Source organism: Mercenaria mercenaria, chromosome 12 (genome assembly GCF_021730395.1).
Source record: "Mercenaria mercenaria strain notata chromosome 12, MADL_Memer_1, whole genome shotgun sequence".
Taxonomy (NCBI): Eukaryota; Metazoa; Mollusca; class Bivalvia; order Venerida; family Veneridae; genus Mercenaria; species Mercenaria mercenaria.
Genome location: NC_069372.1, coordinates 71,559,600 through 71,583,383, shown reverse-complemented (window position 1 = coordinate 71,583,383; position 23,784 = coordinate 71,559,600). Strand labels below are relative to the sequence as shown.

At 36.6% G+C, this 23,784-nt stretch overlaps 1 protein-coding gene across 3 annotated transcripts in view; it reads right to left on the bottom strand.

The window, feature by feature from the left end:
- Positions 1-23,784, bottom strand: part of LOC123533472 (nuclear receptor corepressor 1-like) — a 137,963-nt gene that overhangs the window by 40,956 nt on the left and 73,223 nt on the right. For 2 of the 3 annotated variants that reach the window (XM_053520313.1, XM_053520315.1), the window contains exons 12-25: positions 23,389-23,473; positions 22,671-22,904; positions 22,046-22,156; positions 20,371-20,480; positions 18,501-18,646; positions 17,718-17,889; positions 15,534-15,649; positions 14,119-14,274; positions 13,284-13,343; positions 7,526-7,662; positions 6,403-6,432; positions 4,329-4,494; positions 2,588-2,887; positions 1,425-1,841 (exon numbers count right to left, since the gene is read on the bottom strand). In XM_053520313.1, coding sequence (XP_053376288.1) covers positions 1,425-1,841; positions 2,588-2,887; positions 4,329-4,494; positions 6,403-6,432; positions 7,526-7,662; positions 13,284-13,343; positions 14,119-14,274; positions 15,534-15,649; positions 17,718-17,889; positions 18,501-18,646; positions 20,371-20,480; positions 22,046-22,156; positions 22,671-22,904; positions 23,389-23,473 — 2,240 coding nt within the window. The remainder of the gene's footprint in view (positions 1-1,424; positions 1,842-2,587; positions 2,888-4,328; positions 4,495-6,402; positions 6,433-7,525; positions 7,663-13,283; positions 13,344-14,118; positions 14,275-15,533; positions 15,650-17,717; positions 17,890-18,500; positions 18,647-20,370; positions 20,481-22,045; positions 22,157-22,670; positions 22,905-23,388; positions 23,474-23,784) is intronic. The other variant, XM_053520314.1, reaches the window with a different exon arrangement.

The following is a 23,784-nucleotide window of genomic DNA, read 5'->3' as shown; positions in this document are numbered from 1 at the left end:
CTAGGGCAAAATCAATGTCAAATTTCATTTTGAAACACGGAACTATGCATATGGTCCAAATTTGACGCCTGTACCTTCAAAATGTGAAAGTAGGTCACTAGGTCAAAATCAAGGTCAAAGTTTTTTCCAGTGCACAAAACTATGCATGTGGTCCAAATTTGAAGGCTGTAGCTACAGAAATGTGAAAGTAGGTCACTAGGTCAAAATCAAGGTCAACTCATGTCAAGGTTCATCTTGCCACTCAAAAATATACAAGTGGTCCAAATTTGAAGGCTGTAGCTACAGAAATGTGAAAGTAGGTCACTAGGTCAAAATCAAGGTCAACTTGTGTCAAGGTTCATCTCGCCACTCAAAAATATACATGTGGTCCAAATTTGAATGTTTTAGTTATTGACAAGAACATTTTAAAACTTTTCCCTATATAAGTCTATATGAACCATGTGACCCCTGGGGCGGGGCCATTTTTGACCCTAGGGCGATAATTTGAACAAACTTGGTAGAGAACCACTAGATGATGCTACATTACAAGTATCAAAGCCTTAGGCTTTGTGATTTGGACAAGAAGATTTTCAAAGTTTTTCCTTATGTAAGTCTATGTAAACCATATGACCCCCAGGGCGGGGCCATATTTGACCCTAGGGGTATAATATGATCAATCTTAGTTGAAGACCACTAGATGATGTCACATACAAAATATCAAAGCCCTAGGCCCTGTGGTTTTGGACTAGGGGTTATTCAAAGTTTTTCCCTATATAAGTCATTATAAACTATGTGACCCCCAGGGTGGGGCCATATTTGACCCCAGAGAAATAATTTGAATCATCTTGGTAGAGGACCACTAGATGATGCTTCAAACCAAATATCAAAGCCCTAGGCTCTGTGGTTTTGGATAAGAAGGTTTTCAAAGTTTTTCCCTATATAAATTTTTGTAAAATATAGAAATAAACAAAGGGCCATAACTCACTCATAATTTGTTGAACCAGTCTGATTTTCAGAGGGACACAACTAGGGTACCAATACATCATTCTGACAAAGTTTGGTCAAAATCCCCCCAGTAGTTTCTGAGGAGATGCGATAACGAGAAATTGTTAACGGAAGGCCAGATGGACAGACGGACGGACCACGGACGCAGAGTGATTTTAATAGCCCACCATCTGATGATGGTGGGCTAAAAATTGAACAGCAAATAAAACATGTATATTTCTCTACAAAACACTTGTCAATTTACTGGTATATACATTGAATTCTGGAAAAGGACTGCACAAAGGGGCCATATTCATATTCTCAATCTCCAGACATTTAATATCTTATTATCTTAAATGAAGTATTCAATATGAAATGTTGCCCACTTTTCAGTCATACTGGTACAACTAAATAGGGTAATATCTCATCTTAACAATGAACATAGCGCATATATAACATACCAATCATCATATGTGGCTGGGTACCAGGTGGTATGTGAGGGGATACAGCCCTGTGAGAGGACATTCCTGGTTCCGACATTGCACTTGTTGGTCGGCGAGGCTGAACCCCTGACTGATATGGAGAGTATTGCTTCGTGCTTTGAGAAAAATCAAGCACATTTGGGTTCCCTCCTGCCTGGTTTGGGTTGGCTTCTCGGATGATAGGAACTTCATGACTACTAGACGGCCTTGAGTTTGGCCGGTTGTCTTTCCCTGGGATCTGACCTTGGACAGCAGGACTTGCTCTTGAACCTGGCCTTGATGGGAAACTCTGGTTAGAGTTTCCACCATGACTCTGAGTAGGACTTAAGCCTGCACGTGGTACCAGTCCGAGACCCATGGCTCCTACTTGGGCAAGATTTCTCTGAGCTGTTATATCTGTGTGTGGAGAAAAAGATTAAATTCACAAAAATTGGAAAAATCAGGCCAATGTTCACACTGGCAAATTGAATTGACATTTTCTCTACTTTATAAGTTTTTCATTCAAACTGAAGCAGCGTTATAACTTGAATTACGTTCTTCAAGGTTACTGGGCCTTCGTGGCCCGCTGGTTAAGACTGATATCTCTGTTCCATACTGCTAAAGGTTCGAAAACTTGCAAGGGATGCTACATGTTTCATAATGAGGAAACTTGAGAAGCTGCTGAACTCACCATACAATCCACATTGTGTCAGTTTGTCTTAAAACAAAACAAGCAGATCTTCCAGTATGTTCTACTGCCTATAGGGTAAATTAAATCTATAATCAAAAGAGTCCTTCCTAAACTTAACACTGGAGAAAATACAATTTATCCAGATCAAAGTAGGTCAACTTTCAAAAATGAACAAGCACTACTTCAGTTATCGATAATAACATTAACGTTTTAGGACAGACTTTTAATAAGTAGAAATGCATTAACAAACTACTACACTGAAGAACAAAAATAACTTCTGAACAAACTGCAACATTGTTACCAGCTTTTAATGGTAGTGGAAGACCCTGTAAGCATGACCAAACACCTAGGTACAACCAAGGACCTTAAATTATTTGGCTACTTAATGAAATAATATAGCTGTTTTCCTAACTGCAGCCAACTTTCTTTACACCATTTATATACTTGCTGATGGTCTCATAAAGAAACTGACCAGGTTGGTTGCAAGTGGGCAAGGCTGAAGGTAAGATACTGCCAGGATAGAGAGTCTGCTGTTGTGCAGGCATCAATCCCTGTCCAACTTGTCGTTCTCCCTGCCGATCCCCCTGTCGTTCTCCGTGTGTACCTCCTTCATCAGCACTCAATGTAGCCGTGCTGTCATTGTCTGGTATACTTCTTAAACTGCCCTCGGATGTACTCAATGATTTCTGTGTGGCTAAGCTGGTTGTGATCATAGGGCCCTGCTCACCACCTGACTGCTGTGATGAGTCTGGCTTCTCATCCTTCTGTACATCTGAAACGACAAAAGATATGGAAGTAGTCTTATTTTCTGCTCTGTATTCTACAGCTGCGTAAGTAAACTACCACTATATAGCAATGTATAGATGATTGACCCTGCCTTAGCAGCCACGTATATATAAATGACACATGCCTCAAGCAGTACTGGATTTTCCAGGAAGCGGACTTGAGAGTGGTTCAAATAAGCTTAAAGCTTGCATCACAATCGAGCTAAAATAAATTAGTATACTCTAAGCAGCAATTCAGCTTACTTAAACAAGAGCTGTCACTAATGGTGACAAATGCCCTCGCAGCACCTTGACCTTTGACCTGGTGACCCCAAAGTCAGTAGGGGTGGTGTACTTAATAAGTACTATCAGCATGTGAAGTTTGAAGGTCCTGGGTGGTTTGCGAGTAAAGTGCCTTCATTCCAGAAGTTAACGTTGGCCCCTGTGACCTTGACCTTTGACCTGGTGACCCCAAAGTCAGTAGGGGTGGTGTACTCAATAAGTACTATCAGCATGTGAAGTTTGAAGGTCCTGGGTGCAGTGGTTTGCGAGTAAAGTGCCTTCATGTAAAAAGATAACGTTGGCCCCTGTGACCTTGACCTTTGACCTGGTGACCCCAAAGTCAGTAGGGGTGGTGTACTCAATAAGTACTATCAGCACGTGAAGTTTGAAGGTCCTGGGTGCAGTGGTTCGGGAGTAAAGTGCCTTCATGCAAAAAGTTAACGTTGGCCCCTGTGACCTTGACCTTTGACCTGGTGACCCCAAAGTCAGTAGGGGTGGTGTACTCAATAAGTACTATCAGCAAGTGAAGTTTGAAGGTCCTGGGTGCAGTGGTTCGTGAGTAAAGTGCCTTCATGCAAAAAGTTAATGTTGGCCCCTGTGACCTTGACCTTTGACCTGGTGACCCCAAAGTCAGTAGGGGTGGTGTACTCAATAAGTATTATCAGCAAGTGAAGTTTGAAGGTCCTGGGTGCAGTGGTTCGCGAGTTAAGAGCCTTCATGCAAAAAGTTAACGTTGTGACGAACTAACGAACGAACGGACAGACAGTTGAAAACTTATATGCCTCCCTTCGGGGGCATAAAAATTAACATCATGTTTATATTTCCACCTGCCTTAAGCAGTAACATTGTGCTGCTATTTTGATTGGCTTCTTAGGTTAACTGTATCTCTAATTGCAAATGAAGTCATGCTATAGCATTACTAAATTCATAATTCTAGCAATAGATATTGTTGCACTTTTACTTTGTGCCTGAAATAATTTCTAGGCATATAATAAATGGAATATTACATACATAACATCAAACTACTTAATCTCTATCGGTCTGAAAGTACATTAAAACTTCAACCAAGTTGTTGAGTATTTAGTATTTAGGAAAGCTCTTTATATTTTTCATATAATCGAGTTAAAATCCCAAAAAATGATCATTTAACATAATATCTTACAATACCTCTATCATCAAGATGCAAGGGTCTAGGACTGGGAGCACTTGCTGTTCCACTGTCATCAGTGTCACGATTCTCCTCATTGTCAGAGAGTAACTGCTCACCATCAGAGGGCGCTGTCACAGTGGAAGCAACGCTCTCACAGATTGATATGGTACGACCATCTTCCTCCTGAAGAAAGGAAAGTGTGTAATGCTGAATCAAATAACTTTAAACCGATTCCCACAAATTACCAGACACGATATTCACTTACAGAGAGCAATTCTGCATATTTTAACATTAACACTTATTTTTTCTTGCATAATCTGAAAATAAATGCAAAGAAAGAATAGACATAAAACATATTTTTACAGAAAGTTTTTAAGTCTACCTTTATTTACAGAACTGATTTTTTCAATGAAAAAAAAATAAGAAAGAACAAGTAAAACAGCTACTGCAAAAATTCCAGTTCTCTAAAAATGACTACATCTTTCTAGAAGTATTTTCAACAGAATGAATGAATACAAGTTTCAAGGTACAACTGCAAGATAAATAAGTATGATAAAGTTCTTGTATCTTTTGAAATATTGTTTTAAGAAAACTGTTTAAAAAGCTACAACAAGTAAGAGATATATTCCAGCATAACATAATTCTATGCATGTACATGTACACATAAGCACCTAAATATGTTTACACAGTAAATATGAATGAGTAAATGTGCAACCACATAAAAAATGTACAATGAAATCATTAATATTCAGTGCATATACATTTCAGTAGATTTCATGTCTATGTCAACTCAGTAGTACAAATAAAATTCCATTGCTTTAATCTTTTTAAATTCATATTCCCAATGAAATAGCCATTTTGGTCAAACCCGAGAAATTTCCTGTGCTGTGCCTTACACAAACATTGCTATCTATGGAACATAATCTTAACTAAGATGATCTTGATATTAAGAATTTGGTACAGTTTGCTTTTCCTATGAATAAAAATTCTGAACAAAATACAAGAAAATTAAAATAGACTAAGTTCCTAAGATACAAACTAACACAATATACATGTATACATTTACATATACAAACAACAAATTAAACATCTATGTTATACAGAAATCTATCTGTGCTGTTACTGACAACAACAAACAGTTCATGTAATATTTTAATGTATAAAACACAATAATAAGGCAAAAAGTAAAACTCCTTTTTTATTTGAAGTTTTACTACAAATCAAGAAGGTATAGTAGTGTTTGTTTTATTTTTAGCTTAGTGTTAAAGCCATCACAAAAGAAGTTTTTCACCAAGTCTTCCAAAAATACAGCAATTTTCACAAGCAATTACAACTTTAAATAAGTCATTTTTTTATGTTACAATTTCATTCAGTAATAAAAAAAAAAAACATTAGTAACATGTCCTTATCAGTAGACCTTAATCTAAGAATAAGGCCAGCTAATTTTAAGTACCGTAACTTCCTGCAGATTCCCTGCAGGTTATCAGATTAAGCTCATATGAATGTTACTACAGGTTATGTGACGCTATGTATGATTCAACAAATCTTTTATGCAGTGCTGAATCCGGCATGGCGTTGATATGCAAATCTGTGATCTGCGTTATATAGAGCCGTTTATAACTTAGTATTTTCCTTAGTTTGCGAATTATTATATGGAACTGTTTTAGTGATAATGACAGTAAAGCTGTAATGAACTGTCAGCCTATCCTACAAATGGTGAAACAAATGTGTTACTGATATTGTTTGTTTTTCTGTCAGAGGAACTTGTTGGTAATCTAATATTACATGCCAATCCTTTTTTCATTTCCCTTATAACTGCAGGTTTGAGGTCAAATGTGGGATATACCATGGTATGGGTTATCCTCAGGAAATTACGGTAATATAAAATACTTGAAAATTAATTACAGCAACATATAAGGTTACACTGCATATATTGTCAGAATGAGAGCAGAGTAGAAAACTGTTCTAACTCAAAAACAACTTTAAAATAATGAACAGTTTTCCCATAAACTCTCAAGAAAGCTTCTAAATACAGCCAAATTAAGTGTGCTATAATGTAGCGTTATTACATCCAGCAAAGATACCACTTACTTTGAGTTTACTCACACACTTTTGTTTAGGCTGTTAAAATGATAGGAAATGATGATATATGATATAGTTAGCTAATGGAGATGAAGCAAAATAAATGTGCATTTCTCACATAAAGTGGTATTCTGTTTTTTTTTTTCAAGATTTAAACAAAGTACAAAAACAATTTTTAACTTGTAGAAAATAATGTCAAAATGAGTCTACATTTGTTTGAAATAAAGGCTGACAAGATAAATATGAATGTAAGAGAAACACACATTTATGCCTGTTATTCATTAACAGCTACAACAAATCAAGAAGAAAATGACCAGCAGAAACACTATGTATCTGTACGTCTTAGGCTTATAACATTTATGTGCCAACCTACCAGATTCTTCTCTCTCTCTTTAATTTCATTAATACAATTCGTTAGAAAGTACAGATCAAGAGAACCTAATCAAGTTATGTTTGACAGCTACACTCATCAAATCCACACTATTATCTATGCACATGTACCATCGGTAAATTCCAGGAAGAGATATTTTACATGAATAAATTTCAGGTATTTATTATCAAAAGCTATCAGTATCAATGTTCACCTGAGTATTTTTTTTTTTACTTCCATAAATCTCTACCCCCATTCTCTCCCAAATTTCTTTTAAACTAAGGTGCAGCACTTAGCAGCATTTAGAATATAACTGCACTGATTTATTGTTTGCAAGTAACATAAAATTTCATACAATAGTATTCTAACAAAGAAAGACAGACAGACTCTAGAAGTAAAGTGTTTGACAAATGATCCTTTCCGAAGGACCACCTTTACATACTCCTACTTGTAACTTTCCTTAGTCGCAATGTCTAAGAGCAAACTTATAATGATAGACTGTGGTTCTTAACAGATTTAGTGCCATTACTGTCTAACTCAGCAACACTTTTTGGTGTACAAGAGAGTTAAAAATTTAGACATTCAAAATTTAACCAGCTGATAAAATTTTGGGTATTTTTGATGGTTTTAACTAAACTTAACAAAATTTTACTAACATTCTACTTACATACCAGTGAAAAACGTATTTCACAATTTCACTGTTATACATAATGTTATATTTCAATTCTACACTGAAAAATGTGTGATGAATGTGTATATTACCTTGTCTTTCTCAACAGTGATAAGTTCGAGGTTATATTTCTTCTTGTTACTACTGTAGAAACTGCTACACTGGGATTCAGACTTTGTACCAACAACAGTTGCTATAGCAGCCCAGTCTTTACCATGTTCTCTCAATCCTAAAATATCAAACAAGAGGACCATGATGGTCCTGAATCGCTCACCTCTTTCAACATGACCCAGTTTTGAGTATGATGTCGTTTTTTCTATTATTTGACATAGTGACCTAGTTTATGAGCTCATGTGACCCAGTTTTTAACTTGACCTAGATATTATCAAGATAAAAATTCTGACCAATTTTCATGAAGATCCATTGAAAATATGGTCTCTAGAGATGTCAAAAGATTTTAATAATTTTAGACCTACTGACCTAGTTTTTGACCGCAGTTGACCCAGTTTCGAACTTGACCTAGATATCATCAAGATGAACATTCAGACCAACTTTCATACAGATCCCATGTAAAATATGGCCTCTAGAGAGGTCACAAGGTTTTTTTATTATTTGACCTACTGACCTAGTTTTTTAAGGCATGTGACCCAGTTTCAAACTTGACCTAGATATCATCAAGGTGAACATTCTGACCAATTTTTATGGAGATCCATTCACAAGTATGGTCTCTAGAGAGGTCACAAGGTTTTTCTATTTTTAGAACTAATGACCTAGTTTTTGACCGCACATGACCCTGTTTCGAACTTGACCTAGATATCATCAAGATCAACATTCAGACCAATTTTCATACAGATCCCATGAAAAATATGGCCTTTAGAGAGGTCACAAGGTTTTTCTATTATTTGACCTACTGACCTAGTTTTTGATGGCACGTGACCCACTTTCAAATTTGACCTAGATATCATCAAGATGAACATTCAGACCAATTTTCATACAGATCCCATGAAAAAAATGGCCTCTAGAGAGGTCACAAGGTTTTGCTATTATTTGACCTACTGACCTAGTTTTTGACCGCACGTGACCCACTTTCAAACTTGACCTAGATATCATCAAGGTGAACATTCTGACCAATTTTCATGAAGATCTCATGAAATATATGGCCTCTAGAGAGGTCACAAGGTTTTGCTATTTTTAGACCTACTGACCTAGTTTTTGACCACACATGACCCAGTTTCGAACTTGACCTAGATATCATCAAGATGAACATTCAGACCAACTTTCATACAGATCCCATGAAAAATATGGCCTCTAGAGAGGTCACAAGGTTTTTCTATTATTTGACCTACTGACCTAGTTTTTGACGGCACGTGACCCAGTTTCAAACTTGACCTAGATATTATCAAGGTGAACATTCTGACCAATTTTCATGAAGATCTTTTGAAATATATGGCCTCTAGAGAGGTCACAAGGTTTTTCTATTTTTAGAACTACTGACCTAGTTTTTGAAGGCACGTGACCCAGTTTCGAACTTGACCTAGATATCATCAAGTTGAACATTCTGACCAAGTTTCATGAAGATCTTGTGAAATATATGGCCTCTAGAGAGGTCACAAGGTTTTTCTATTTTTAGACCTACTGACCTAGTTTTTGAGGGCACGTGACCCAGTTTCGAACTTGACCTAGATATCATCAAGATGAACATTCTGACCAACTTTCATAAAGATCCCATGAAAAATGTGACCTCTAGAGTGGTCACAAGCAAAAGTTTACGGACGGACGCACGGACGGACGACGGACACCGCGCGATCACAAAAGCTCACCTTGTCACTTTGTGACAGGTGAGCTAAAAACTGCATTTTGACTTTTTAATAATATATTTTAAAAAGATTATCAAGATCCCTCATAACTTTATTAGATACCGGCTTATTCCAGCAAAACATCTTCTGGTGTCATACCAGGAAATGAGATTATGTATTAAGACAGGTTTGAACCCACAACACCCCGGCTGAGAAACTTGGCATGTCCACTACACATTTAACAATGTTTTTCTATTTTCAATGTTATTTCTTTTTTTCACTGTGTTAACCATCAGACCAACACAGTTATATGTCACATGGCAACTTTCTAGCATTTCATGGTGGAGAAAGAGCCCAGGTGCCCCTCCCAGCATTAGTTCAGGCAGGGGAGGACACTTTGGTGGAAACCCCAACTCCTCCAGCTTCCTCTGAAAATTCTCACAAGCAGTAACTTAGATGATTCACAACTAGAAAGACAATTTCTAAAGCAATTCTGCAGTCGATTCAAACCTACACCGTCAAGTGTGAGTACACATAACGATAACCGCTTGCGTTCCATGAGTAAAAAAAGCCTCATTTTCCAAAAGGCCAATGATATTTTCTGATTTCCCACTAATTTAGCGGATAAGAATTCTAAATATGATTTCAACCAAAGCATATGCAAACAATCCTCTGCTATATAATTTGAAGTTCCCTCCCCCCCTACTCGCTCGAGAAGAGTTTCCTTACATCACTAGGGGAAATCAATTCACTATTATTTATTTCCAACATGATTTTAATAAACAAAAGCAAGAGCACACCGGGCCATTGCGCGGTTTTGGAAAAGTGACCTCATAACCTGATTTTTATTTTTAAAAGTGATATAGTTTTTTATATAGTTATAGGTAGATTAAAGCATAGATACTGACTAAACATAAAACTTAACCAGGCAACGCCGACGCAGACGCCGACGCCGACGCCGACAACCGCTCAAGTGATGACAATAACTCATCATTTTTTTTTCAAAAAATCAGATGAGCTAAAAAACAAAGGTACGGGTTATGCATTTGAATGTACAGTTAAGCCATATGTGAAAATTCTTTTGTACAGCATTTATTTAACATTTCCTTGATAATATTTCAATTCCTTCATATCCATCTGTACTTCTTTAATAATACATCTGTATGATACAGTAATGTGTGCACTATGTAATTTCCAATTTTATTGTTCATTACCATAAACATTTGAATATATTACGCATTTTTGGTGCTGTTTTTTTTACATTTTAACAAAGGGGTGCGTATTATACACCAAAGTAGAGCTTCATACATCTTTTTCTTAGTCTGACAGCACATAAATATCGCCGAAAATCAGACAATGTTTGTCATTTTTGTCAGCTGTCTGGTGTTTATATTATTTGCACCTCCTACGAAGGGCACTTTTGGCTGAGTCAAAAAGCAGGTAGGGTACCAAACCGTGATACACCATAAAGTTGGTTTTAATTGCGTGTTTTCTTTTTCAATTAATCATTTAAGAGGCCATGTGTTCACGATGTCTGTCAACTGTCATACATATCCAACAGCAATGGATAATGGGCCAGTAGAATTATTCAAACCATGTGAAATTATTATTATTATTATTATTATTATACCAGATTTATACAGCGCCATTTTCATGATCAATTTCATGTTCAAAGGCGCTTTACATAGTTCAAATGCAGCCACACAGGGCGTATAATTCATCCTCTACTAGTACAGACACAGAGCGATCTGACCAGAGGGACAGAGTGAGACAAAGCCCCCACGGCAGAGAGATCAGAAATCAGATACAGGCTTGTCTGGCTAACAGCTTAGCTCGTTGCGAATAGACAGCCTGGTTCTTTAACGTGCCCAGTGTATAGCACTGATACACGCAAGGATTGCCTGGGTTCCTGACCAGTAACACCACTCTCAGATTCGTGGGTAACATCCCGTTTTTGAAAAACCCGAGTACTGCCGGATCGAACCCCCAACCTCGATTGAAGCCAGGCAAAAACACAACTAATCCACCAAACAAAATTTGCGGAATCCACATTATGGCTAATCTGAACATTTCTTTACGGCCGAGTCATAAAAACAGCTTTGATATTTTCACTTATTCCAACCCAGCACATTATTGTGAAACAACACGATTTAACAAACAGGTATGTTTTGATTGAATTTTTAAATGCATTAATTAAAAGCAGATGCATTATATCATAAATGTTACCAACTCCCAAATTGTAAATCAAATTATACTGACTTTCAATTTTTATTTAACTTTTTTCGAAATTCGAAAGTCAAGTGTGCCATATCACGCTAGTTTTATTACTACATTTCGCTTAAAATATTTGCAAATGATGAAAATGTTTATGGTAAAAAGAATTCTCTTCTACAATAAACTTTCTTAAACTGTTTTTGCAATTACAATTTTGTCAAAACATTTTGAATCAGGCAGTTTTGCAAATATTAGCGAAAAGTAATAAATACCGACGCTTCAAATTGGATAAAAGTTTGTCTCAATATAAATAGTTAGTATGACAGTTTTGACATACTGGTGACGGGTCATAGAAACAACTTATAATTTAACATTGTGAACTAAATTATTTACTAAATACTTTAATGTTTTACCAGACTAAAACGACCTGTTAACGTTTGTCATGTAAAATTCAGCTAGGGGTCTGTCTTCTCTCATCTCAAAGAAATTTTAAAAGTACATTTAAAATTCTTCATGTGGAGTTTACGACAAGATAAACAGCCATACCTTGACTTATATAATATTTGACATAGTTGGTCTTCCAATGGCTCATATGTAATTTTTGCCATATTTCAAAACCCTTAAAAATACAGATCTAAATAGATATACACAGACGAGCTATGAACAGTAGCGATTAATCGCACTTGATAAAGCATATAGAAGAACATGTCGCATAACACCAAGTAGACAAAAACTGCAATGGACCTGTATTCAAAATCGACTCGTTCATGCAGGCACTTTTTAGCCATCAATTATTCATATGGAAAATTTACAAATTGTTATACTACTTTTGTATGGTTAAAACGTTTTTTGACTTTGTGTCTGGATTATTTCACATTAATAGGCTTGTTTTGGTTAACATTATTGCAGATTGTTTAAAGGTCGGAACTTTCATGCTCGCCTGTTTCTCTGGAATACAGTAACGCGATATCACGTCTGCACATACAAAACCAGAGTAAACCAGTTCAGATTTTTAAATTTTATACTTCTTACTTTAAACAATAACTTTTTAAACTTGTTTGATTGTGCAATATTTGTAATATTCACCTTTTTAAAACATTGTTTCTATATGAACTGTTATAGGGCTAATACAAAACTACTTTTAAACATCCTCAATCCTCCCACTGGAAAGCAAAACTCCCACTTGGCATTCAGAAAAAGTTGGGATGTCTGACCAGTACACCTCTAGTTGGGTGGGAAACACTCAAAAGCGTTTCTGAAAATTCCCGAGTAGCTGCCGGGGATCGAACCCCCAACCTCAGGATTGGAAGGCCAGTGTGCAAACCACTGAGCTATCCGTCCACCAAATGCAAAATTTTGCAGCTCTGGGCTACATGTATGTGTAAAATCTGTAAAAGCATTTTCTTTTAGGGCCTGTTCAAATAAAAACAGTTTGTTTGTTATTTCTTTATTCCAAGCCAACACAGTCAACCATACATTGTGAAACAAACACGCATATTAACTTCTCCTTTGACGACACAGAGTAACTGTAAATATTGATGACATTTTTTAAATGTCCATTACCAGTTAAGAAGCGAGTGCAGTTTTCATGAGAAGTCTTCGTTACGCGAGCCGCAACTGCCAGATTGTAAACAATATTCTCAGCTGATTTTCAATGTGTATTATATTCCAATGCTTTTGTTTTCCCAAGATTTTGATACAAGATCAAGTGTGCATAATATACACGCTAGTTTTTACTGTACTACATTATGCTAAATATATAGCAAATGACTGAAACTTTGCTATGTATGATGGATAACAAAGAAATGGTCTACTCTTCTACATATAAACATTTCTTTACCTTTTTTGGCAAGTTCTATTTCCTCATCTGTCCACTTTGCTGAATCAGCAGCCTCTTGTGCTGAAATAATTGTGAAAATATATTTATATATACCGACGCTTGCCCAAGAATGCTACAGTTGTCTGCGCAAAATATGCCAGAATAGTTTAGGTATGAATCATTTTGGGACCTTGACCTGAGAGACCCGGGTCATAAGCGAAACACACTTCAATATGGTTAACATTTGGGACAAATTATTTTCAAATCACTTGATAAATGGTAGAGTTATGGTCCAGACTAGAAACAGACCATGTTAACCTTTGACTTCTAAGTGTGACCTAGACGTTAGAGCTAGGGGTCTGGGTCTTGCACATGACACGTCATCTCATTATAGGGAACATTTAAGCAAAGTACTTTTAAAATCTCTTCATCGATGGCAGAGTTATGGACCGGACAAGAAAAACAGACCATGTTTACCTTTGACCTCTAAGTATGACCTAGACTTTGGAGATAGGGGTCTGGGTCTTGCGCATGACACCTGGTCTCAATATGGTGAACATTTTTGCCAAGTTATTTCAAAATCCCTTTATGGATGGTAGAGATACAGTCCTAACAAGAATTTACACAGACGCATGCATGGACGGACAGTGCGATTTTAATATGCCCACCTTGGGGGGCATAACAAGATACAAGAGACTATGTCTGATATATACTAACACATATAGTTATCTAGTCTACAACATTAAAATAAGCTAATGAAAGACCTGTAATTCAAAAATCTTGACTCCTTTGATGCAGGACTACTTTTCTAGCCTTCTTCCTTATATAGAAAATTTACAAAACTTGTTAATCTTACTCTCTGCTGGCTGAGGTTCAGACGGTTCCTGTTTGACTTCTGGTGTCGGCTCTGATGTCACAGGTAATGGCTCTGTTGTCGGGGGTTTACATTCCATCCTGCGAGCGATCCTGTTGAAGCAGGCGGAGCAGCATTTCATAGTCTCGTCTGTTATCTCTGTAATACATAATGCTCGTATAATCACATCTTCATATACAATAACAGAGTAAACATTTCAGGATTTTTTAAAAATTTTGGTCTTTTTCTTACTTTCAACAACATAACTTCTCATTAATTTTGTGGATTGTGCTACATGATTCTGTAAGATTTCACCTTTTAAAACATTGTTTCTAGGGTTAGAACTGTATAAAAGGTAAGCCATGAATTACTGAAAACTTAGAGTCTTTTACTATTCCATCATCAACTTCACTATCACCTGCAACAACACTGACACAAACTCAGAAACCTCAAAGTTTTACATTCAAGATAAAAGTCATTAACAGAGTCAAATTGAATCAGTTCTGACTAGATGTGTGTCAATAGGACACTGGTGCCCCCACTCCTATAATCTAAGTCTATGGCCATAACTGATGTCTGGCTGTGAGAAATCTCAATTAAACACAAGGTGCATAACTCCATATGCTGAATGACAATCCTGTGAGGTACGATGACTCCATGTGGAATACATTTTTGAGATATATGCATGACACAAATTCAGAGAGACTGATAGATGTACTGACAATGGCAAATCTTAAGCCCCGCCCTCCCACCACAAATGTTTTTCAGCAGATGGGGGTGGGCATAAAAGTAATTACTGATAAAAACAAGGAGCTGCGTTCAATAAACGCTGGATGCCCCCTGGTGGCATCCTTATCGATACAAAGCAACCTAAGTCCAAAATGAGGTCAAGGTCAAACTGAGGTCAGGTGATGTTTGAAGATGAGGAATGGTCACAGGTTACATCTGTATTAGTATCAATTCATTCTTGTAAGCGGTATTGATGCTAGACAAAACGGTCCCATTTGGTTAACGCAACCCAAGTCCAAAATGAGGTCAAGGTCAAGGTCAAACTCAGGTTAGGTGATGTCTGAAGATGAGGAATGGTCACAGGTTACATCTGCATTAGTATCAAGACATTCTAGTAAGGGTATCAAGACATTCTAGTAAGGGGTATTGATGCTAGACGAAACGGTCCCATTTGGTTAACGCAACCTAAGTCCAAAATGAGGTCAAGGTCAAACTGAGGTCAGGTGATGTCGAGGAATGGTCACAGGTTACATCTGCATTAGTATCAAGACATTCTAATAAGGGGTATTGATGCTAGACGAAATGGTCCCATTTGGTTTACCTCGTACAGACGGACAGGACAATCACTGTATGCCTCCCGCATCAGAAGATGCAGGGGGCATAAAAAAGTTCCAAGAGAAAAAACTTACGTAAATCTTTCATGATAGGTTCCTTTAATTCAGCTGTCAGGTCAGCCCATTTTGTTGGTAGTGGTCTCAATCTCTTCACTTTTCTTTTCGGAGTCTTACATGACGGTACAGGACATCTAAAGAAACAATTGTCAAATTAGACATACTTCAGTTCAACATTACGATACCTTTCTGTGAATAAGCATGGAGTTTGTCATGAATGATAGATGTATAGTAACACATTTAAGTATTTCTTTTAAATGCTTATACAGTCTAACCTGTACTAACGGTCACCTCTGATCAGCGGTCACCTCCGTTCAGCGGTCATTTTATGACGCCCCCAACAGATTTTCCTCTATTTCATCACTTTATTCAGCGGTCACCTCCTGTCCGCGGCCAGCGGCCACCGAAATTGCCTCCCGACCGTATTTGACCCCTTTCAGCGGCCATGTTTCTTCCAAAACCAGTTATTTTTTTGGTGATAATCACCGAAGATACCAGATTTTTGTGATTTTGAGAAACGCATGATTGCTAAGTTTCGCGTGACTTCACCACAACAAAATGACATGAGCTTCTCAATAAAAACTGATAATCAAAGGTGTGATCCTCTTTTAGTTAGATCAAATGGCCAGTAATTATCGACAATTAGTGTTTAACCTCGTGCCAATTTTGTTGTTCACAGTTTGATCTCGGTTAAAGATAATACTTGATACCTAATTAGTAGCATAATAATGTGATTTTTTTCATATTTCTTTCATCAAAATACTATTAATCTACACGAAATTTATTGTGTTTGAAAGAAATATAAATTAAACCACTCGATCTTTAACGGAACATAACGGCAATCCTAGACTTTAGCCTAGATAGTAAACGCGGGGAGTAGCTTCCCTTGCCAAAATGGCGAAAATTGTAAACAAACTTTTTTCAAGTTTGAAAATTATCAGTAACCATTTTTGCTGTAAAAAAAAAAACACGCCGGAGTTTTAGATTGCTCAGAAGACCATTCATATTGCGAAGGCAAATGCACGTCAATGTATCCTGGTAAAATAATAATAGAAAACCAAAAAGAAATGGGCCTAAAGGCTAAACTGTTCAGAAGTCTGAAAAATACATATACTGGATGCACCTCCGATCAGCGGTCACCTGGCTTAAGCGGCCAAATTGTCTGCTTCCCCTGGCTGGCTGCTTAAGACAGGTTATACTGTAGCTTTTATGTTAATCGTATGTGACCTATCATAAAAATGATCAACAATTGTGTGCTTCTTACAATTTGTCTGGACAGTAATAAAGGATATGAAAATTTAACGGAATCTCACGATTCATGACCATATCTCCATATATTTCCTTGCAATAATAAATTTTAAACAAAGAATGATCAGGTAATGTGTAGCAAACAGATTTCTTTGCAACATTTACTGTAAAATATTACTTCCTATTGTACAGTTATGTTTATTTCATTTTAACTTTAAACCTCTTTTTACACATTATTTCAGTTAATGCATTATCCTGACCAGCGTTCCTGGACTCTTTACAAGTGATGACATATTCTCTGCAAGTTATTGACACCTTCCCCACATGAATCATAGGTAAAGTGTCTAAACAAGAGGGCTATTATGTCTGTAAGTGGTTCACCTGTGAAATATTAACCCTGGCAGCCCCTTAAAGACAGTCAAGTAAAACCATTTAAACAAGCCTGACAGAGTGATGTCCATAAAATGAGGCTACAGACCAAGTTTAGTGAAGATTCTATTTTTGGTTCTGGTGGTCCCTGAAAGAGGCCATGTGGAACCATTTCAACAAACTGGGGAAGGTCCATGTAAGGGTTCTACTGACAAAGTTGTTAGAAAGGTTTTTTTGGTTCTTCAGGCCCTAAAAGGAGCTTACTGGAACTATTTCAACAAAACTGAGGGATGCCACAGACCAACCTTGATAAATATCCATCAAGTGGTACATGAAAAGATGTTGTTTAGATTTTTTTTATATTTAGCTCTTGCATCCCCTAAAAGGAGTCAAGCGGAACCATTTAAACAAATTTGAGAAAGGCTGTTGCCATGATGCTATTTCTAATGTAGTTTCAGGGATGGAGATGTTTATATCAACTGAGGATGCTGATGCTGGACCATGCACCTAAACTAAGATCTCACCCTGAACTTTCAGTTTGGGCGAGCTAAAATCATGTCACTAAGGTAAAAATACTGTACTTACTGTGTGTATCTCCTCCGTACAGACTTACACCAACAGTTACTGCACACCCTCATTTCTGGTGTCAAATCTGACTGTATGATGCCATACAATTCGCAGTTCTTTGTAGTTAAAGGACGACTCAAACCATAATGTTCCAGCTGCGTCTTGCATATAGCACATGGGTGAACACCACCTGTCATGTAATCATTATATGTATAAGCAAACCAACCTTCAGGTAAAGATGTTCTATTTATTCTTTAAAAAGTTTATATTACTCGTGTCTGGATAAAACATACCACTTCATCATAATCCAAGGTCACCAACATGCCAATTGTAGTATTTGCAAGTTTTTAACATAGTAACATTTTTAGTTAAACCATAAAAAAGGAAGAAAGTGAAACATATGACCAAACACTGTGCGTAATTAACTGAATTTTCTTTAATTAATAGTAAGATTTTATCTGTCTGGACAAAAAAGTTAAATTTCAAGAGGTCATAAAAATGTCAATAACAGCACATGCATTCCTTGATATCTTTCTAATAAAACCTTCTCTTTGTCTTTGATGTTAGAAGAAGACTCTAAATGCCCCTCTATCCATCATTTTTAGGCAGAAGCAGACACCTAGGTAGAACCACTGCATTTCTTCATCAAATGAAAGAAATCTACACTTTAAGCAAGGTTTGAGCATTGATAGACAAGTGATTTGAAGTAAGTGGCCTTAACCACTCCGCCACAAAGGCCCCTCATTGTAACGTAAACTCATTGTAAGGTAAATTTCTAAAGTGATGTTGTGAGACCTATACCTTCTCCGTCGACACCTTTCACGGTATCATTATCATCAGATGAATCATCTATTTCTTTATCATCGTCCTCTTTCTCTTTACCACTTGTTGTTGTGACTGTTGATTCTGGTCTGATCTGTGCTTCCCCACTGGCTGATGATGTTACACTGAGAGGTAAAGTAATATTGTTATCACAAGAGGTCCACTTGAGTCCATATTATTATCCATATTCAATCTACTGAAAACTTAGTAAAAGTCATTTTGTTAATCTTACTAAGTGACAAGCTGGTGGACCACACTGACCTATTTTCAAAATTTACATTGCTTAAACAGGATTAAATGAAATTTGTTGAAATTGGAATTGATAGCATTTGTACAGATTTACAAACGCTATACTTCTTTCTTAAAAAATTTCAAGATAGTATCCTTTATAAATTCTGGCCCCAAAATAACACAAGAGCTGTCGGATGACAGCGCGCTCGACTATTCGAAGAATTGATTGAAGAATGGGGTCAAAATATTTCCATAGATTTTCAGACAAAAGAAAAAAATGGATTAAACAAAAAATGTTCCTGTATTTGTGGATTTCGATTAGTCTTGCACTAAATGGCAATGTGTGACCATGATGGCAAATATGTTAAGTTATATGTTAGGCAAAATATGGACTTGTATGAAAAATTTAACTAATTTCCAAGTCCAAAAAGGGTCATAATTCAGTCAAAATAGTTGACAGAGTTATGTACACTTGCCTACAGATGGAAATCATGTTGATAAACTAGTGTTAAAAGTTTCAAAGCCACAGTTCAAATAGTTTTGACAAAAATTTCAAAGTCCAAAAAGGGCCATAATTCAGCCAAAATAGTTGTCAGAGTTATGTACTCTTGCCTACAGATGGAAATCATAATGATACACAAGTGTTTAAAGTTTAAAAGCCATATGTCAAATAGTCTTGACAAAACATGGACATATACGAAAACAAAACCAATTTCCAAGTTCAAAAAGGGCCAAAATTCAGCCAAAAAAGATGACAGAGTTATGTACTCTTGCCTATTGATAGAGACTATAATACTGAACAAGATATAAAAGTTTCAAAGCCATATGTCAAACACTTTACACAAAATATAAACTGGTATGAAAAACTTAACCAAGATTTCTAAGTCAAAAGGGGCCATAATTCAGCCAAAATGCTTAATGGAGTTATGTACTCTTGCCTACAACTGGACATGGTGATGGTAAATAAGTGTTGAAAGTTTCAAAGCTTTATCTCAAAAGACTTTGTCAAAATGTAGACTGGTACGAAAAAAACAAGATTTCTAAGTCAAAAAGGGGCAATAATTCAACCAAAATGCTTGATGGAGTTATGTACTCTTGCCTACAACTAGACATGGTGATGGTGAACAAGTGTTGAAAGTTTCAAAGCTTTATCTCAAAAGACTTTGTCAAAATATGAACAGGTACGAAAAACTTAACCAAGATTTTTAAGTCAAAAGGGGCCATAATTCAGTCAAAATGCTTGAAAGAGTTATGTACTCTTGCCTATAACTGGACATGGTGATGGTGAACAAGTGTTGAAAGTTTCAAAGCTTTACCTCAAAAGACTTTGTCAAAACTTAACCAGGGTGTGACGCAGACGCCGACGCCGTGGTGAGTAGGATAGCTCTACTTATTCTTCGAATAGTCGAGCTAAAAACGGCACCTTGAAACACAACTGTGAATGCAAGCTTGCCAATGCTTAATTTCGAAACTGTACACAGAAACTACTACTTAGATGCAGGAGTTTCCCATCTTAACAACTCCAAACTGTGGACCAAGATTACAAAATCAACAGTATCAAATTACACAAACAGCTGGACTGGTTAAAGGAATAACGCACAAAAAGATAAAAACATACATGTTCACATTATCATCAGCAGCTGCTGTTGTTCCTGCTGCCTGTGATGCCAGGTCTGATGATGAAGCTATTGGTTCCAGACCTTCTTCCTTTGGTAACACAGCTTGGGGCTGACAAAAAAAAAATTCATTTCTTCATTTTTTTATGATAAGATACAGATCTCCTATAACCAGACATGATGGTTTATATACTAGTAATCATACAAAGCTATACATAATTTGAAAATATCTGCTTTATTAACTGACATAATTTATCTGTTTACAATATTTGACCCTTAATACTGATGTGGCCTTATCCATGTGTAAGGATGTCTGGCAGAATTCACACAAACCTTGACAGACTTCAAAACTCATTGCAGAAAAATATGTTAAATTTCAACAGGTTCAATTCTGTAAATATTTCAAGTTTCAATCTTTCAGTCCTGAAAATAACTCAAAACCAGCATTAAAACAAGAGCTGTCTCCATAGGACGACATATGCCCCCGATGGCACTTTGAATGAGTAGTTATGGCCGATGTTAGAGTTTAGGACCTTTGACCTACGGAGCTGGGTCTTGCGCGCGACACGTCGTCTTACTGTGCCACACATTCATGCGTAGTTATTTTAAAATCCATGCATGAATGACAAAGATATGGACCGGACACGTCCATCAATGCACTATCATGAAAAATGACCTTTAACGTCTAAGTGTGACCTTGACCTTTGAGCTACAGACCTGGGTCTTGCGCGTGACACGTCGTCTTACTGTGGTACACATTCATGCCAAGTTATTTGAAAATCCATCCATGGTTGACAAAGATATGGACCGGACACGCCTATCAATGCACTATCCTTTAATGTCTAAGTGTGACCTTGACCTTTGAGCTACGGACCTGGGTCTTGCGCGCGACACGTCATCTTACTGTGGTACACATTCATGCCAAGTTATTTGAAAATCCATCCATCGATGACAAAGATATGGACCGGACACGCCCATCAATGCACTATCCTTTAATGTCTAAGTGTGACCTTGACCTTTGAGCTACGGACCTGGGTCTTGCGCGCGACACGTCGTCTTACTGTGGTACACATTCATGCCAAGTTATTTGAAAATCCATCCATCGATGACAAAGATATGGACCGGACACGAAAATTGCGGACAGACTGACAGACCGACAGACTGACAGACGGTTCAAAAACTATATGCCTCCCTTTGGGGGCATAATAAGTAACTGTGTCAGAATTCTTACAATAAATTGAGTGAATGTAAAAAATTGCCAAGGTACTCATAGAAAGGGCAAGTCTGAAGGAAGTAGGGTGGGTACGGAAGTAACCCTGGTAAAAATTTAGTAATCTATACTCTACCTATACACCGATACTCTATCTGTACACTGATACTCTATCTATACTACAAACAGTTTGTAAAATCATACTTTTGTTTCATTTTTTTTTTTTGTGGATTGTTAGTTCATTTAATCATGTTCATTTTGAGGCATAAAACCAGATAATTAGGCATACATGAGATTTGATGACTTGTTTACCAGGGCCAAAATTCATACCTATCCATGTCTTAGATAGTAAACAAAAATAGATAATTAATGTTAATTCAGCCAGATAGACAGTGCAAAATATTTACTATACTAAAGTCTGTGGATCGTAAACAGTATAGAGTTCAAATTCAACAAGATATATCTACCTGCGCTTTCTGCTGCTGTCTCTTCTTTTTCACTGTTTGTTTTCTCAACATCTGTTTATAGTTTTCGCTCTTCTTTGATCTATAGTAGTACTCTACACAATCCATTGTGCTCTGGAAGTAAAAAGTAATATAGCAACAGTAGAAAATTGCTTTACAATATCAAAATAATTACTATGGTTGAACATTATGTTTTCCAGTTTTCTATCGGTACGGCTATGGCAAATTCATTTTCTATTCAACAAAATTCAGTCATGCAACTAGGAGCCAACTAACTATTTCAGGTTACTGGATTTCGCTTTGGTATGAATTCAAGTTTCTGCAAATAAAATGTTTCTGCTAAGCAGAGAAAAAAAGAGACTTTAGGTTCAACTGGCTCCTCCAAGTTTAAACAATATGCAAACTAAAATAGGCTTACCTGATGAAGATTCTACCAACAAATTCCAAAAGTTCTTCAATAGTCACATTTTCAGAAAATATGTTATTTTGTAAACTATAAAAAAAACTCTGCTTAGCTGAGAAAAACATGAAATACATCATCTATACAATGTTAAACATAACATATAAAACATACAATTATAAAACTCATATAATAGATAAATGATGTTCATGACAGTCAAACAATTACCTTCTTCTCAAGAAATGAAGCAATAAGCCCGAAATTTTTTGGATGCTGCAGGTATTTCTCCTTAAAGATCTGTTTCTCTTGGGCTGTCCATACATTGATGTATTTTCTCTCTTTATATTCCTCCATACAGTCTGTGATTAGACCGTTCTTGTTGACAAACTTGAGACTACGTTGCCGAGCATCAAACATCATTGGAGGAATTACAGCTAGGTTTCTCATTTTTCTGTCTTCCTCCTGTCAAATACAATAGCAGTACATGTGTACAGCATATTGTTGGCAAGAAAATTATTCTAGTTCAAGGACCAAGAGGTTAAACTTGCTACTAACAGTTTCATAGACTCAAGTCTGTCTACTGGACCACTAACTCCACTTAAAATCACTAGCACATTTTATTTTAGGGTAATACAATACGATGAAAAGCCTTAACTTTTATGCTACTAGCCACAAAACAAAACTCTGTGGATGAACATAAAAACATTTTGCTTTCATAGTGGATCGTAACACAAAGCAGTACATCCTAGCTTCATCCAAGCTTACATAAAGATTTCAAGAAAACAATCATGTATCCTTGACTTTTTTCACTATTATATTTATTTTAGGATATATCTTAGTGATACAGGTTGGCTTCATTATATTATTCTTTGTAAATGTGTAATCTTTTTGCCTACCATAGTGCTTATAATTCATAATTGTACAAATAGCATTATCAAAGCTTCACCTCTTGTTCATGTATACCATCCATAATCTGTTCTAGCTCAGCTTCACTTCTTGCATACACTGGCAACCCGGTACGGGTACCACCTCTGTAATATTTAACACAACATAAACCACAGAATGCAAGATATACCATATGCATTAACACTAGACATAAACCATATATTACACAAAATAGCAAGGATTCAAAATTTGAACTTCTCAGTTTCTACAGAAATTTTCTACAGTCTGTTTTGTTTGGCTTTAGTTGCATTAATGGCGAACTTTTTATAGCAACATTTGACTTCTTCTTATTTAGGAAAGACTAAAAGTGCCACTCTTTAAAAACAAGTCCTGTCAGGTCTGTCACTTGACTATGTAACAGCCTTGTCTAATGAATGAACACATGAAAGTATAAACA